We start from the raw sequence: 15,366 nt of genomic DNA, 5'->3' as shown, positions 1-15,366 counted from the left end.
CCTTCTGGGGGCAGGCAGCCCCAGCAACATCCATACACAAAACTCTTGACAGCTCAGACTGTTGCAGCACTCAGGTCCCGCACTAATAATAATCTTTATTTATTTTTTAGAATATTGGCATCCATACACACACTGAGAACATCACAAAAGTGGCTCTCCAGCACAGGGCAGCTCGCTCCAGATGCTGCCTCACCAGCCCCTCCTCTTTAAAGGAAGAGCTCAATTAAGTTGGGAATTTCTCTTCTGAATGATTTTAAGTGTTTTCTTTTTCTTTGTGGTTGGATCTCAGTTAGTGTAATTGCTATTTATATCAAAACATTAAAAGGCCTGGTTATGGGGTTTATTAGAAAAGCAAAATGTGTTTTTAATACTTAAAAGAACCACAACAAAATGCTCTGTAGTACTATTCCCCCTGTATTTGCATACCGCATGCTCGACAACAAAAAAAAAAAAAAAAAAAAGCACTCCGTGGAAAGCTAAAAACTCCCCAAATACCACCAAAAAGGTCGGTCTTCGAGGCCGTGAGGAGGAAAACCCCTCTGCGAGGGGCTGGGCCGGGGGCTGCCCCGGGGGTGGGAGGGGATGCAAACCCGGCCGGGCCGGGAGCTGGGGGGAAAGGGGAGGTCCCGGGGCGAAGCTGCCCGGCTGGGGAGGAAGGGGAGGAAGAGGAGGAGGAGGATTTGGGGGCAGGGAGGAGGGAGGCGCGCACGCACGGGGCCGTCCCGGCGTCCTGGCGCGCCGCCCGGCCAGCGAGGTTGTTGAAAAGCAATAGATAGCTGCTGGCAGCGGCCAGGGGGAAAATATTGTGCTCATGTGACGCCGCAGCAGCTAACTGCTTCGCTGCCTGCCTGCCTGCAGGAAACGTCCACGGGCACTGCCCGCACCGCGCCGGGAACCGGCCCCCCTGAGGGGCACCCTCGGTTTGGGGACCTGGGGATTTCAAAGGGGCTCAGGGACGGTGGGACGCAAAGGATGCAGTCACAGAAGCGCGATTATTTTCCATAAATCATGCCTGAAAGCCAGCCATCGATACCAGTGTTTCGTATCAGCAGCAAATATCCAAAATATTCACGGCACAAATTGCTACGCACACGCACAACACAACTCCTTACATTCTGCCCAAATCAAAGGCTGCAAACAAACCAGCAGAGTCCTTTGATGCTGTCAAAACAAACCTCCTTATCTTTATTTTTAACTTTAAAAGAATTAAATTTAAGAACTACAAATCCTGTCCTTTTGCTTTCAGAAGTAATTTCCAGCGCTGATGTTTCAGCAGCCTGCTTACAAGCAACAAACTCTGACAATCCACCCAAATAATATGATCAGTGCTGGGAACACCTCAGCTCAGATCCCATCCAAATCAAAAATAAATAAATAAATAAAAAGGAGAAAGAGAGAGAGAAAGGAAGGTACAATACAGGCTGGATACCTTCACACAGCAAGTACTTAGGCTGCCTAATTGTCCTCCGTGGCACCGTATATTGAAACGGCACCCCGATCCCAAACAATTAAAAAAGGCAAATACTATCCTGATCTCTGCAGAGGGAAACTGAGGTATCCTCCAGCCAAGCAGCTATCTTTAGATCACGCAGTCAGCGGGCAGCTATGCAGAAATCCCGCACCAAACCTCTACTTAATACCATTTTTCTGAAGTCACGTAATTTACTTGCCACGGCTGAATTCACTGCTTGTGCAAAAGAGGCACTACTCCATTTCAATCAATCTGTGAATTTAAGCATGTCTGCATGGGGAATGGTACACATGACTACAACTGTGTTTTAAAACAGGGTTTCCTTTTGGGATTTTCTAAATCAATTCTCCTTCTTTACTCAAGAAGGAAAAAAAAAATCAGCTTAATTTTCAGGATTTTCTGGGAAAGCACAGTCCCCGGTACAGCTGGCTACAGTAAGAAAGCCCTCCACATCTTGCACATCACAGGTTACTTCACACTTTGAAGATGTGACCAAAGCTATGCCGTGGAAGGAGCCTACCTGGTGCCAATGTCAGGCACCCACCTGCACCACAGCAGCCACAGCTCAGACCCCTGAGAGGCTGCGGTGTTGCCAGAGCAGTGACTACCACCCCAATGGAAAGCTAAGCAGAAAGGGTTTTGCCACAGCAGCTGTGAGTTGGAGAAGCAATTCGCTGCCCCAACCTAACTGCACAGCCTCAACAGCAAACCTGGCCACATGGTCTTCAAAGGGCAAGCAACTCGATACAAGAACTTCAACAAATATAAACTATTTTGTAGCTAATACAGGTAAAAAAACAACTGTGGTTCAACAATAACCTGCTACAGAATTATTTTTCAGCAAGCAGACACCTAAAATAAATTCCAAGGCAAGCTCTCAAGGAAAAAGTGTAACAGTTTAAAGTAACAGCTTACAAGCTCCTACTAGTAGCTTTTACATGAGAATTTTCCTAAACTTTTTGTTTGTTTGTTTTCTGAGCAAACATGCTAAAGGAAAGAAGTAATAACCAAGAACCCCACATACACCTAATTTATTTATTTGTAAATAGCAGACAAAAATAGCAGAAAACTCCTTCTCCCTCACCAGCAGCTCCAGTAGCCAGAAAAAGGCCAATGGGGATGGCAGGGGGAGGCCAAACCAGGGCCTCACAGGCCCCTACAGCCCCACAGGCAAGAGGGGGAGAGGGCCTGCAGCTCCCAGAAGCATCTCCACAAACACCCACCAGCTCAGGAGCCTAAACCCAGTACCCCTGTGAGCCTAACCAGGCTGCAAAGGAGGGCAGAGCCAGGGCAGCAGTGAACTCTTAAAGGCAGAACACCGTTGGGCAATTTGGCAAGCCCAGGTGCAAAAGATTAACTAATAGTAGTTGAAATTGAAGAAAGGAAAGGAATAAATAGATTACACACCTCTAAACACACTCAGTCCTTCTGACAGATTTACCAGGCTCGCCATGACTCAAACGCAAGCAGCAATATGAAAGCAGATCAAACGCTGATAGCTCTGTACCGAAAGCAATTCCTCGCGCACACTGCAGAACCACCAAACTCTGCTGTGCACCCACAGATGAGCTGCTGCCCATTCAGAAATTCGGCAGCCTCACGACTCGGCTTGGTGGTTAGCAGAGAATTAACATTCCCACCACACTTGGAGTATAAATGCGCTATATATCAGCACTCTTTCAAACCGTGCATGCTGGCAACTTTTACACAGATTCCACATCGGTTTTAATAAACATATAAATGAAACATTTTGATAATAGCATCAGGATAATGATCTTACATTAGACAATTTTCTAAATAGTTGCAGGTGCCTTCAGAGGAAGCTATATAGGGAATACAGGGCTTGCTAAAAGGTACTTTATACTCGCTGTAAGAACAATTCCCATCTGAAAAGCAATCTTTAAGCAAGACACAGTAACTGTGATTTGTACACAAAAAATCCCTGTCTCTTCTCAAAGTTGAGAATCAGAGGGGTGTAAGACTGATGCTTGCTGTTATCCCCCACAAGAAAGCATTGAAACTGAAACCAGACTCCTCCAGGCTTTTTCCAGAGACACCACTAGCAGGATTTCTCTTTAAAAAGAGAAAGGTACACAGCCTGGGACAGAAGGACACCTTGACTCAGCTTCTAAGGAACATGCTTTGGCAGGGGGGTTGGACCCGATGATCTTTCGAGGTCCCTTCCAACCCCTTCAATTCTGTGATTCTCCTCATTTTCCCAGCTGGAATATAGGCGGCGCCTATGATAAAGTGCAGCTCTAAACTGAAAAGTCACGTGTAATTTTCTTACGCTTTGTGTTCATTACGCCTCGCTGTGTTCTGGATCAAATTTGTCCACTTTAAAAAATGAAGACGATTTGTCTGCCAGAGAAAACGACGGGACTTGGTGGCAAGGGAAATCTGCGCATGCCCTCGCACCCCCCAGCATCTACTGGCGCTCCTTACACTGCACCCATCAGGAAACACGCTCCGCAGCACCAGCTGAGCTCCTGGACACTTGTTCAGCCCAGTTCTCCTCAGAGCTTAATTTCTGCGAGAAACCCAGTGGCTTTACATAGATGGCACTGAGTACATGATCAGGAAACGGCACAAGGAGTACTTGAATTTCAGGTGACGGTGCCTTTGGTTTAAGCGGTGCCTATGCTGCGCTGCCACAGCAGACAAATCCCTCGTTTCATTCAGCCACTCGCCTTTTCAGCTGCCTGAACAGAGAAAGTAAATGGATGCCTGTAACACTCACATTCTCCCAGAGCACAATGCAATCACAGTAAGACTGGATTTATTCAAAAGCTAGTGTTTATGGCACCGAGGCCGTATTTATTCCCGAGAGAAGCGCGTTTCCAGTTGTGCCAAGGCATGCCCGCCTGCAGGTACGCCTTACGTGGCTGTGTCCCCACCCTGCACAACAGAGGGAAGTGTGGCGGGCTGCAATGCCAGGAACGCGGGCGGGATTCCGTGCGGCTCCAACGCTGCTGAGAGACAGCAAAGTTAGCTCAAAGTAGGCCTGGGAGCATCACTCATCCGCCGTCCCCAAAATGCGCTGTTCGCAAATTACAAAGGTGTCTTGGGATAATTTGATACCTAAGGATTCCTCGACGGCAGCGGAATACCATCCTAGGTGGATGTGGCCTTTCCAGAGGTAATGTGTCCTGGTGGTCACTAAATGCCACAGTCCCAGAACTGGAAGAAAAACAAAAGTAATCCTCTGGCCCACCTGCACCTCAACCGCTACAGCACTGTGCCAGCACGTGAGCATTTGCATGTAATAAAACAGAGTGTGAACGTGTAGGACAGGGTAACAGGAATGTATCAGAGAAATTCAGAAGGTAGCCTTACGATCAGAACACCAAAACGCGCACCCGATGTACACAAACCCTTCAGTTTTACCAAAATATAATATTTACATTTAATAACAGGCAAGGCTTCTCTAAAATCAATTTTACTCCAATACGATTGGCTCCATAAGATTTTCACATTTTAAATTTATTTGCTTTCCTCTGCAATACGGGAACAATGCTGCGTGATACCACTTTTCTATTACCAGTTTTCAAAACAAATTCGAAAACCACTAAGGTATACTTTTAATTTAAGTTTAATTAAAGTCCTCATTCAATCCTACCAAAACATGTATTTAGCACTATGCAAATAGCCCCAAAATTGAAAGAAAAAGTTTTTTTTTTTTTTTCCCAAGTACCTTAATAATCACAATTTTAAAATACATTCCAGCAAGCTAGCCTACCACAGACACACGCTACTGAAATTCTGAAGCCTTGAGCGTGCATGCACAGCAAGTGAGGCAACCCTGCTTTACATATCCACAGAGAATCTTCAAAGCCTCCTGATAAATGGCACATTTTGAAAAAGTAATGAAATGTAACTCGCTAGGACACAGGTACAATCTTAAGGACGTAATGATAAATAAACTACTGCCGTCCTCATGCTAGCGATGGGAATCTCAAAATACCGATGATAAAATATTTGAGACACAAATGTGAGAAAGGAACAGATCTGTAGCTTGTTTTCATGGCATGAATTTCACCTGGTTTTAAGGTAGGGTTACTATTGCAGAAGGAAACAGCATCACCCAGCAGACCGTGCTCAGTAATTTCAAAAATTTCACGTCACACACGTGACTAGGAAATTTAGTGACAGATTAATGCATTAGTGCTTCCTCCCCCCAGATTTGGATCAGAATGCCTGGAAGACGCTAATCAACTACTCGGTGGTGGAATTGTAACACGGTGGAGGTGGGAACACAGCGGACGGGTCTGCATCTCTCCTCCTTCGCTGTACCTTGCAGACAGGGTCCTGCTGTTCAACGCGTCGGCACATAAGCGATGCTACAGAAACCAATAACTGAACACCAAACCACAAAGTGTCAAATACACAGTCATAATATATATATAGATGCTACTAACTGAGAATACTGCTATTTGCAGCTTCTGAATAGAAGCTGTGTGAATAGTAGGCTGTTTATTCGAAAATGCACAGGAAAAAATGTATTTTATTCTCCCACTGAGACATCAAGAATCTATTTGCCACACTAACAGCTGTTTAATGGCCTTCAGACACAGGTCAGGACTCCGCAGCCCTGACTTAGCCAGAACTCCTGGAAAAGGCAACCTATTCGGCACAGAAAGCTGCAGAATGGGGCACACTCCGAGTTTCTCTGTTGCAAAACAGACGGCTGATCCACACGCACACAGACTGAGAGCAGCTCGATGGATTTTTTCTAACACGAGGTCAGCACCCTGTGCTACGTGGGTGCTCCTGGAAAGACCCAAGTTCTCTCTCTTTGTGTGTAAGGTGTTCGTAAACCTTACGCACGTGTACGAAGGAGAAAGCGGTACGTACAGCACACAGACAGGCCACCTAACGTGTTAAGCTGCTGCAGTGCATATCGGAGCTGTGGAATAAAAGGAGCCTCAGGACGTTCAGTATTTGTACACTGCCAAGGAATTCGTCGATAATCAAAATAACTGAGTGACAAGGTACTGCACTAGCATCACAAAACTCCTCCACAATCGCATCAACGTATCAGCATGAGCAAGATCCATCTGCTTTGAAAACGTGCGTTTCTTCGGAAACAAGAGGCCTCTTTTTCGAGCTTACAGATCTCATCTCGCTGCTGGGTAAGGACATTAAATGAAACCGAAGCAAAATTTCCTTAAATAATTTAAAAGGCTGGACAAACACAGAATTCAGCGCAGAGTGGGATGCCGCCGCAGTCCTGAACATTACAAAAATTGCCCACGCTGAGGCAAGAATTTCCTGAGCAAGTATCTCGGATGCTGTAGCCTACTGACAGTCCCCCTGTTTTTTTTTTTTTTTTTTCTGTTCGCAGCACAATAGTTTCTATAGGCGTGGGGCCAATCATCATCTGCTTTGCAAAGACACATGACAAGTGAGTGTATTCTAATGTGTGTATACACATACACACAGCATACGCACAGGTGATTATCAAGAAAAAAAAAAAAGGAGAGAAGCCTTACGTTCGAATGCTGGACTGCATATTCCCTTTCACTCTTTCAAAAAGCAATCAATTTCTCTACTTACTGATACAACATACCTGGAGGTGGCTACTTGGGAATTAAAAACAAAAGACAATGTACAGAAATAACTGTGTTCTGTAAGCTAACAGCAAGTATTTATTTTTTATTTTATACAACCCATTTTCTACATTAAAAATATTAATTAAAATCTAAGAAAATCTTATCTTATCCACTTACTACTCGGATGGAAAAATCTTATTATAAAGAGCTCTGCCGAGTTGCCTTTATTGCTATTATTTTGAGGAAAAAAATAAAAATAAAAATGTCAAAGAATAGTGCCCTTGCAAGACCGTTCTTTCTAAGCTGCATCCTATTTCTTACAGTACCAAAAAAAAAAACACCACACACACAAAAAAACAACAACAAAGAAACCTGTGAGAGAGGACATAAACCCATAAATACAAGAAAGCATTTCTAAGGGTCATACTGAGGACATAATGAATTTACTCTCACGCCAATAAAAATAAAATACTTTTAACAATTTCTACCGTGAGAAATAGCACTCTGAAGCAGCATGTGCCATCTCTATCGGACCACGGTTTTCCCAGCTTTCAAAGGCACGAATTGTGAACTACCTGTGTTTAAAAGCAAGCAATTAATGCAGAATTTTTTGGATTAATTATGAAAGGGTATGCATGCAAAGCCTTATTAGCTGATGGCTTCCAGTGACCTCATTTATTATTGCAAATTTTAAAAAGGTAAAAATTAACGTTCACAGAAAAAAATCTTACTTCCCTGGAAGAAATAATACGGAAGTGGAATAAAATCTAAAAACACGACAGGGGTGCTCCGTTGGAAGTAGGCAAACACACACAGCCAGCCTGCCCAAGGTTTCTGTGATTATTTTTTAGGATTGATACACCAGTTGTGATACCATCCAACGCTTTCTCCAGGTTTTGCTCACTGAAGAACACACTTTACAGAAAGATCCAGCTGTCTGAGGACCCCAAAAGCGTCCACCTGCGTTTGCTCCTGCTACTCCTCACTGCTAAAAGCTACTGGAAGATTTAAGAGAAGGATCTCGTTGAGGGGAAAAGCGAGCCGTGAAATTCTCGTGCCCTACTCCCCTTCACACGACTCCCTCTCCTAGCGAGAACTCAAGCGTCATCTCACGCCTGTGCGTGGAAACAAGGAGAGCAGCAGCTCCGGGTGCTCCTTGCAGCGTGGTGCCCGCGGCTCCGTCCCGGTGCCCCCTGACTCTCTGGGTTCTCCACGGGGCTGGCGGAGACGCGGTGCCTGTCAGGACGACTCCTCGCTGCCTTCCCCGCGCTGTGCTCTCCCTCCGGGGCCGCAGCTGCGTGCTGAGGAGGTGGCGTTCGGCGAGGCACCGAGTTGGCGTTAGGGTTCACGCTACTGCTGCGGGTTCATACCCAGCCTAGCCCCTCATGTGGCATCCACGCTACGGATCGGGGCTGGGAGGGCACGGCTGGAGCTTTGGGGCTGCCTCACGGGAGGGCACGGGGTGTGAGGGGAAGGCCGGCAGGGCCTATCCATGTGCCCGTCCCGTCCCGCCAGCGGGTTTGGGCTTGGGTTTGGGATTGGGATCGGGATTGGGTTTGGGTGCTGCTCTTGACATCGGCGGCGCCGAGTGCCCACTGGCGAGCGGGGAGCCAATCAGGCGGCAGGCTGGGTGTCAGCGCCGAGGCAGCTGCCTGGGGACGGTTGCGGGCCGTTTACCTCCACAATTCAAACTCGCGGCCCCGCTCGGCTCCCCGCGACCCCCGCACCGACCCGACCCCTCCTTTTGGGGTCTCCCGTTTCTCCTCAGGGCAGGAGCACCCCCTGCCTGCAGCCTGGGTCAGCCCGCGCCCCGCTCCGGCCGCTCAGGGCTCGGGGAGGGCTGCCGAGGGGTTTTGGGGAGAAAAAGGAGGTTTTCGGGGCAGCCGAGCGCGGCGGCGGCGGGGCGCCACACGAGCGCGGTGACTCAGGCGCGCACACAGAGAGAGAGAGAGAGAGAGAGAGAGGGGAGGGGTGTGGGATGGGGGGGTTGGGAAAAAGAAAAAAAAAAAAAAAGAAAAATAAAAAAAAAGAAATTAATTAAAATATGTGTATATATATATTTATATATATATATATATAAAAGGGGGGAAATCCGGCCGCTTTCAGTGGGGTGTGCAACGCGGCCAAGTCCGCCGGGGACGAAACTAATTGTGCTGGGGGAGCGCGCAACTCGTTCCGTGCAAAAAAAAATAAAAAAATAAAAAAATAAAATAAATAAATAAATAAATAACAAAATAAATAAATAAATAAATGGACGGAAGGGGGGGGTGTAAATAAATATATATATATAAATAAATAAACGAAAAATGCCAGGCTGCACAGAGAGGAAAAAAAAAAAAAAAAGGAGGAAAACAACAACAGAAAAAAAAAAAAAATAAGAAAAAAATGAAAAAATAAAATTAAAATAAAAAAAAAGCAAGCCCTGTTGTCAGATGATGAAGTATCATCCTGCGGGAGCTCCGGCAGAAACCGTGGGAGCCTGGTCCCGAGCCGCCTCCCCGGCGGCCCCGTGGCAGTGCGGGCGCGGGGGGCAGCAGCGCCGAGCCGGGCCCGCCAGCAGCAGCAGGGCTCCGGCGGGGCGGCGCGCTGGGCAGGCTGCGGGCGGCAGGCTCGGCCCCGCAGGAGCGTGTGTGGGGGGGGGGGGGGCTGGGGGGAATCAAAGAAAAAGAAAAAAAGAAGGAAAAAATAAAGAAAGAGGGAAAAGGGAGGCGGGGGAGGGGGGCAGAAAAGTGAGGGATAAAGAAACTGCGAGCTCGGCGCGGCGGATGGCGCGCGGGGGGCTGGTTACCTGCGTCCTGCTGATGGTCTGCCCGGTGCTGCCGGGGCTCATGGCCGGGTGATTTCTTTGTTGCGCCGCTGCCCAGGCCGGGTTGGCCGCCCCGTACTGGGCGCCCATGTCCTTGCCCATGCCCATGCCCGCCGCTGCCTGCTGGCTGCCCGGGGCGGCCGCCGCTGCCTGGGGCTGGGGCTGCGGCGGCGGCGGGGCGCTGGGGCTGCTGTAGTCGGGGTAGCTGCCGCCGTAGCTCCGCATCATGGGGCTGGGGGACGTGAGCAGCTGGTTCAAGGTAGGGGTGGCCCCGGACGGGTGCTGGTTCTGCCCGGAGAACCGCGCGAAGCCGCCGGCCGCCGCCGCCGCGCCGGCAGCAGCCTTGCCGAGGCCGGCCCCGCCGCCGGGGCCCATCATCATGCCGCCGCCCGGCTGCCGCGGGGAGCTCAGCACCCCGTAGCCGGCCGCCGAGCCCCCGTAGCCTCCGCCGCCGCCGCCGCCGCCTCCTCCTCCTCCTCCTCCGCCGCCTCCTCCGCCGCCTGCCCCGGCGGCCGCCGCCGCCGCCGCCGCCACGGCTCCCGCGCCGCCGCCGCCCGCGCCGCCGCCGCCGCCGGGGCCGCCGGGGCCGCGGGCGTAGGCCGGGTAGTGGTTGTACTGGCTGTTGGGGTACCCCTCGTGCGAGTTCTGCAGGGGGTCCATGCTGTTGGGGGCCGCCGCGGGGTGCATTATCCCCATCCCGGGGCTTTGTTGTCCGCCATGTTGATCAAAGCAAGGCCCGGCGCGGCTCGCCGTAGCGCTGCTGGCAGGGGCAGGGGCAGCGTTGCCATAATAGCTATTGAACTCCGAGACACCCACCGCGGAGGGGCCGCCGCCGCCTCCCCCGCTGCCGCCGCCGCCGCCGCCGCCGCCGCCGAGGCCGCCGCCGCTCCCGGCGCTCGGGGGCGGCTGCTGGGGCTGCTGCTGTCCGCCCAGGGGTCCCAAGCCGGGGTGGTCGTAGCGGCCGCCGATGGGCTCGCCCATTTTGCCGGGCATCTCCTCCTCGTCGGCGCCTTTATTCAGCAGTTGCTGCGGCTGCTGCGGGGGCTCGGCCTGAGCGCCCAAAACACTGTCTTTTCCTCCATGTTGCTGCTGCTCCATGTCTGCACTGGGCTGAGCAGCGCCGCCACCGCCACCGCCGTTGTTGTTGCTGCCGCCGCCGCCGCCGCCGCCGAGGCTGCTGTTGTTATTCTGCACGGGATGGTGCTGAGGCGGCGGCTGCTGCGGCGGCGGCGGCGGCGGGAATTGATTTAGCTGCTGCTGCTGCTGCTGCTGCTGCTGCTGCTGCTGCGGGCGGTGGTGGTGGTGGTGGTGGTGGTGCGGGTGGTGGGCACGGTGGTGGTGGTGGGCATGGTGCTGCGGGTGCTGGGCACGGTGCTGGTGGTGCTGGTGGTGGTGGTGGTGCTGGGGCGGCGCGGCGGGGTGATCGCCTCCGACGCTCTTCAGCTTGTGGTTGGGGAGCAGCCCCGTCTCCATGGCCGGGCCCGGGTTGGAGGAGGAGGAGGAGGAGGAGGAAGGCGCCGAGCAGCGCGGAGGCAGCGCCGAGCAGCTTCCCCCGTCCTTCACGGCCGGCTCCGAGGCGGAGGCGGCGGTGCCGCTGCCGTTCCCGGCGGCGGGAGCGGCGTTATTGGCCATGGCCGGCGGCTCGCCCGGCCGCTGCCGGGGCTGCCCCGCACGGCTCACGCCGCCGGCGGCCCCCGCGGGGCTGCTGCCGGCGCCCCCCGGCCCCCGCTCGGGCCGCGGCGTCAGGCCGGGTGCCCTGCCCTTGGCGGCGCCCGCCGGGGCCGCTGCCACTTGCGCGGCCATGCTCAGCGCCACATCGCGGGGCTGGGGGCCCGGCACGGCGGCGGAGGGGAGTGAAGGGGGGGAGGGGGGATAAAAAGTTAAAAAATCGAAAAGACGGAAAATTTTAAACAAAAAAATAACAAAAAACGGGCCCCCGCCCGCCGAAAGAAGGGCTCGGAGCGGGGCCTGGCAGCGCCACGCGCCCCTTCCCGCTCCGCCACTTCGCCTTCAAAGTTTTTTTTTTTTTTTTTTTTTGTGCGTGTGTGCGCGAGTTCGGGCTCAAACGAAACTTTTTTTTTTTTTTTCTCTCTTTTTTTTTTTTTGTGTTTTTTTTTTTTTTTTTTTTTTTCCTCCTTTCCTCCCCAGCCCGGATATGGGTAGGCGCACGCCCGGCCGCGCCGCGCCGGCCCAGCATGGCACGGGCGGGCGAGCCCCGGCAGCCATCGCCCCCTCCGCGCCCCGCGCACCCGCAAAACGCGGACTGGAGCCCGCGCCGCGAGGATCCGCGCCCCGCCGCCGCCACCCCCGGGGACACCGCGGGGGGACACACGGGGACGGGGGGGACACAGCGGGAGCGGGCGGCCCCGAGGGGCAGCCTCGGGGAGGCGCCGCTCTGCTCCCCACACCCAGCGTGTCGCTTTTTCCCCCGGCAGGGAAACGCTCCCCATTTCACCCAAAAACGCACTTTTTTCCTTTCTTTTTTTTTTTTTTTTTTTTCCCTTGTTTTTAATTTTTTTTCACCATTTTGAGCGCAGACGGTTCTGAAATTTAACCCAAATTCCGCACCCTCGCGGTTGTGTCCACATGGTCCAGCTGCCTCCCCAGCCTAATGGTCACTGGCGCTAATTGCACAGGGCCCTTCCCAATATGTTCCCCACACACCAACGGGAGCCAGGCGTCCGCAGCCTGCTAATTGTGTCCCGAAACAATGTAATTTGCTTCGCAGGACACTCATGAGAGGGCAGCGATACACACACACACACACAAAATCAAAATACGTCATCCAAATAACTTTCGCTCCAAATGGAAAGCTGTTGCTGATGACCTACATTTTTGAGCCATCTTTCAGGATGGCTTTTTTTTTTTTTTTTTTTTTTTTTTAATAGCTATCTTACTACAAATGATACCCCGGTATAAAGTAATAGTCACACACTACATTAAACTAATGAAAGCATCGGGGAGATCAAATACTCTGCTATGAGCGTAGATAGCAAACCGGGATATTAGCAAACGTTTTCAATACAGCGAGGGGCTGAGATGCGCTGTTTCAGATGAATATTTCTGTGCACAATGCCAAAGGTAACCAATTTTCAAATTTCAAAATGGCTAAATAGGAGGCTCGGTAATAATGGTAGGGAAAAATGCAGCATCTCGAGAGCGATGCCGTCATGAGCGGGTAGGCTTCATTGTACCCACTGTGGAAACATAAAAGAGCAGAAGCTTCGTGCTCTAATGTTGAATTACCCACAAAGATTATTGGTAAATGTATGACCAGTGCGATTCCAATGTCTTTTAATTGTAGTTCTGTCTGAACAGTCGGAAGTATTCAGATTTCCATAATGGAGCCAGTTTTGAAAAGTCTCAGCGTTCACCAAGTCCGTCGTGGTAACACTTCTGTTACAGTTGTGTTTGTCTTCTTTCGGTTCTCTCTGCAAGTGCAGAAATGTTATCTGGCTACTGGAAAAACACAGAAGGGGGGAAAAAAATGGTGAGTAATTCTAGTGGGGGGAATCAGGTGCATACCCAAGGGTCATTACAGCCTGTAACAACAACAAATTGCAGTTCTATGCAAACTGCTGGAAAGGGGTATATCATCTTTGTAGGAGAGAGAATAACAGAACTGTAAGATGAATTCATGCCAAATCATTCATCAGCTTTTGCCAAGAGAATACTACATCTTTGTTAGTGAGCCTTTTTGACATTTTCTCCTGGATTTTCTTCTTTTCGATATTCAAATGCGCGCTAATTATACACATTAAACCACCTAAGTTGATTTTTTGAAGTCTTTCATATGCAAATATAAATATAGATGTCTACTTGTGTGTATTTATTTACACGTGTACTCGCAAATAAAATAAAAAAAATCAATTACACGTTTGTACCTTAAGACATTTGTATTCGAGCAAAAATATAAGCATTTAAAACCTGGCAACGTGTACCGATAGCGCCCCAGCTGAGGTTCGCAATACTTCCTGACATACTCCACAACTCCTCTGACCAAGAAAATAACCCACAAAGTTTAATACAGATTTATTTGTGAATGTTCTCCCCAGGAAAAAAAAAGAAAATAAGGAAAAAAAAAAAAAAAAGATGGCACTTTAAGCCAAAGAGTTTATACCACTCCTATTCCTTCCATTTGTTTCAGCAACTCGGCTACAAGATTGGAAGTAAGAGGCTATAAAATAGAGGCCCTCAGCACAATGAAATCAGTCTGCTATAAAAGGCAACACATGCCAGTTTTTCCTCCCCAATGGCAGATGCCACACCCTAAAGCAGACAGAAGGCACTGCAGTCTGTGCAAGGGAAGCACAACACAAAGCAACGATGGTTCAATTTTGTAGATCACAAATAATGTTGAAATTCCTTTTGCCATCTTTGCTCAGATGATGACTGGTAGTGTTTGTTAAATTCAAATTCTCCTTTCCAAAAGCTCTCGTTGTATGCATGAATTATGAATTTATTATAATATAATGTAAAAAAGCTCTAATTGCCATGCATTTTATCTGCTGCAAAATGATTGCATTGATATTTGATATCACAAGTGCGCAGTTTCAACTTTAGTTCCATTTCCATTGTTTCTTCGATTTAATTATTTTCTATAAACCAACGTTGGCCATGCATCGTTTCTTCTCTTGATATTTTTTTTTCCCCCAATAAACTGTAAACTCCTGTGTTCCAGGACTCCTTTCCAGGATAAAGAGTACAATTTTCTGAACTTAGTGTTGGCAGTTCGTGTGCTATATTGACCGTGCCATCCACACAGACCCCTAGGCCCCTATGAGAGTGAGCCGTGTTGCACAGCAGTGTGGCAGCTGTCTTTCTGGTGGGTCAGAGCAGTCGCTTTGAAATCGTACAAAGAGTAACACCAAAGAGAGATACAGAAAACAAAACGATGTTTTAAGAGCTCCAAAGCATTATCTTAGAGATGCTGGAAGAAACAGCATCATCGGGCTCCTTAATTTTTATTTTTATTTTACTTATTTATGTATTTTCAGGTGAAAACACAGCCAGGTTCAGGAGCCTGTTGCATCTGACCCGGGTGTCCACAAGTGTCCGAGAAATCCCTTTATCCAAAAACCCTTTTTTGTTTGGTTCTCGTGCTTTATGTTGAAATCCACTGTGCGGTTAGATGAAACAGTTGTCAAATTCACCGTAATTCTCAATTTCCTTCCTTTAGATTGGCATTAGATTTAATGAGAAAAAAAGAGAGAAGTATGTGGGCTTTTATTAAATTATCACTTCTTTTACTAGTTAAACACCCAATCCAAATCGTTCCAAAGTCGGTGCAAATCTTTTAATTGATTTCAATAAGGCATAAATCAGATCGCAGAAAAGTAAGCAGCCAGTGCAGAGCTTTAGCTTTATGCTTTAGCTCCGTATTTGGAGCAGTAGTAATGGTGTTTTTCCGTTTAAGAGAACCCTTGTGTGGTCAATATATAAATACAACAGAATAGTATTTTCTTTATTATGTAATATTTACTTTTTAGTCACAAATGCAATATGTAAACTACTGCAGTTGATACCCGGCTGTGAAG

The 15,366-nt window shown here is 49.4% G+C and overlaps 1 protein-coding gene across 3 annotated transcripts in view; it reads right to left on the bottom strand.

Moving 5' to 3' along the window:
- Positions 1 to 11,461, bottom strand: part of ARID1B (AT-rich interaction domain 1B) — a 319,934-nt gene extending 308,473 nt beyond the window's left edge. For 2 of the 3 annotated variants that reach the window (XM_032185764.1, XM_032185765.1), the window contains exon 1: positions 9,812 to 11,461. In XM_032185764.1, the coding sequence (XP_032041655.1) occupies positions 9,812 to 11,461 (1,650 nt within the window). The remainder of the gene's footprint in view (positions 1 to 9,811) is intronic. The other variant, XM_032185766.1, reaches the window with a different exon arrangement.
- Positions 11,462 to 15,366: the final 3,905 nt, after the last annotated feature.

This window comes from Aythya fuligula, chromosome 3 (genome assembly GCF_009819795.1).
Source record: "Aythya fuligula isolate bAytFul2 chromosome 3, bAytFul2.pri, whole genome shotgun sequence".
Taxonomy (NCBI): domain Eukaryota; kingdom Metazoa; phylum Chordata; class Aves; order Anseriformes; family Anatidae; genus Aythya; species Aythya fuligula.
The sequence above is the reverse complement of the archived record's forward strand: the minus strand, read 5'-3'. Positions and strand labels throughout refer to the sequence as shown.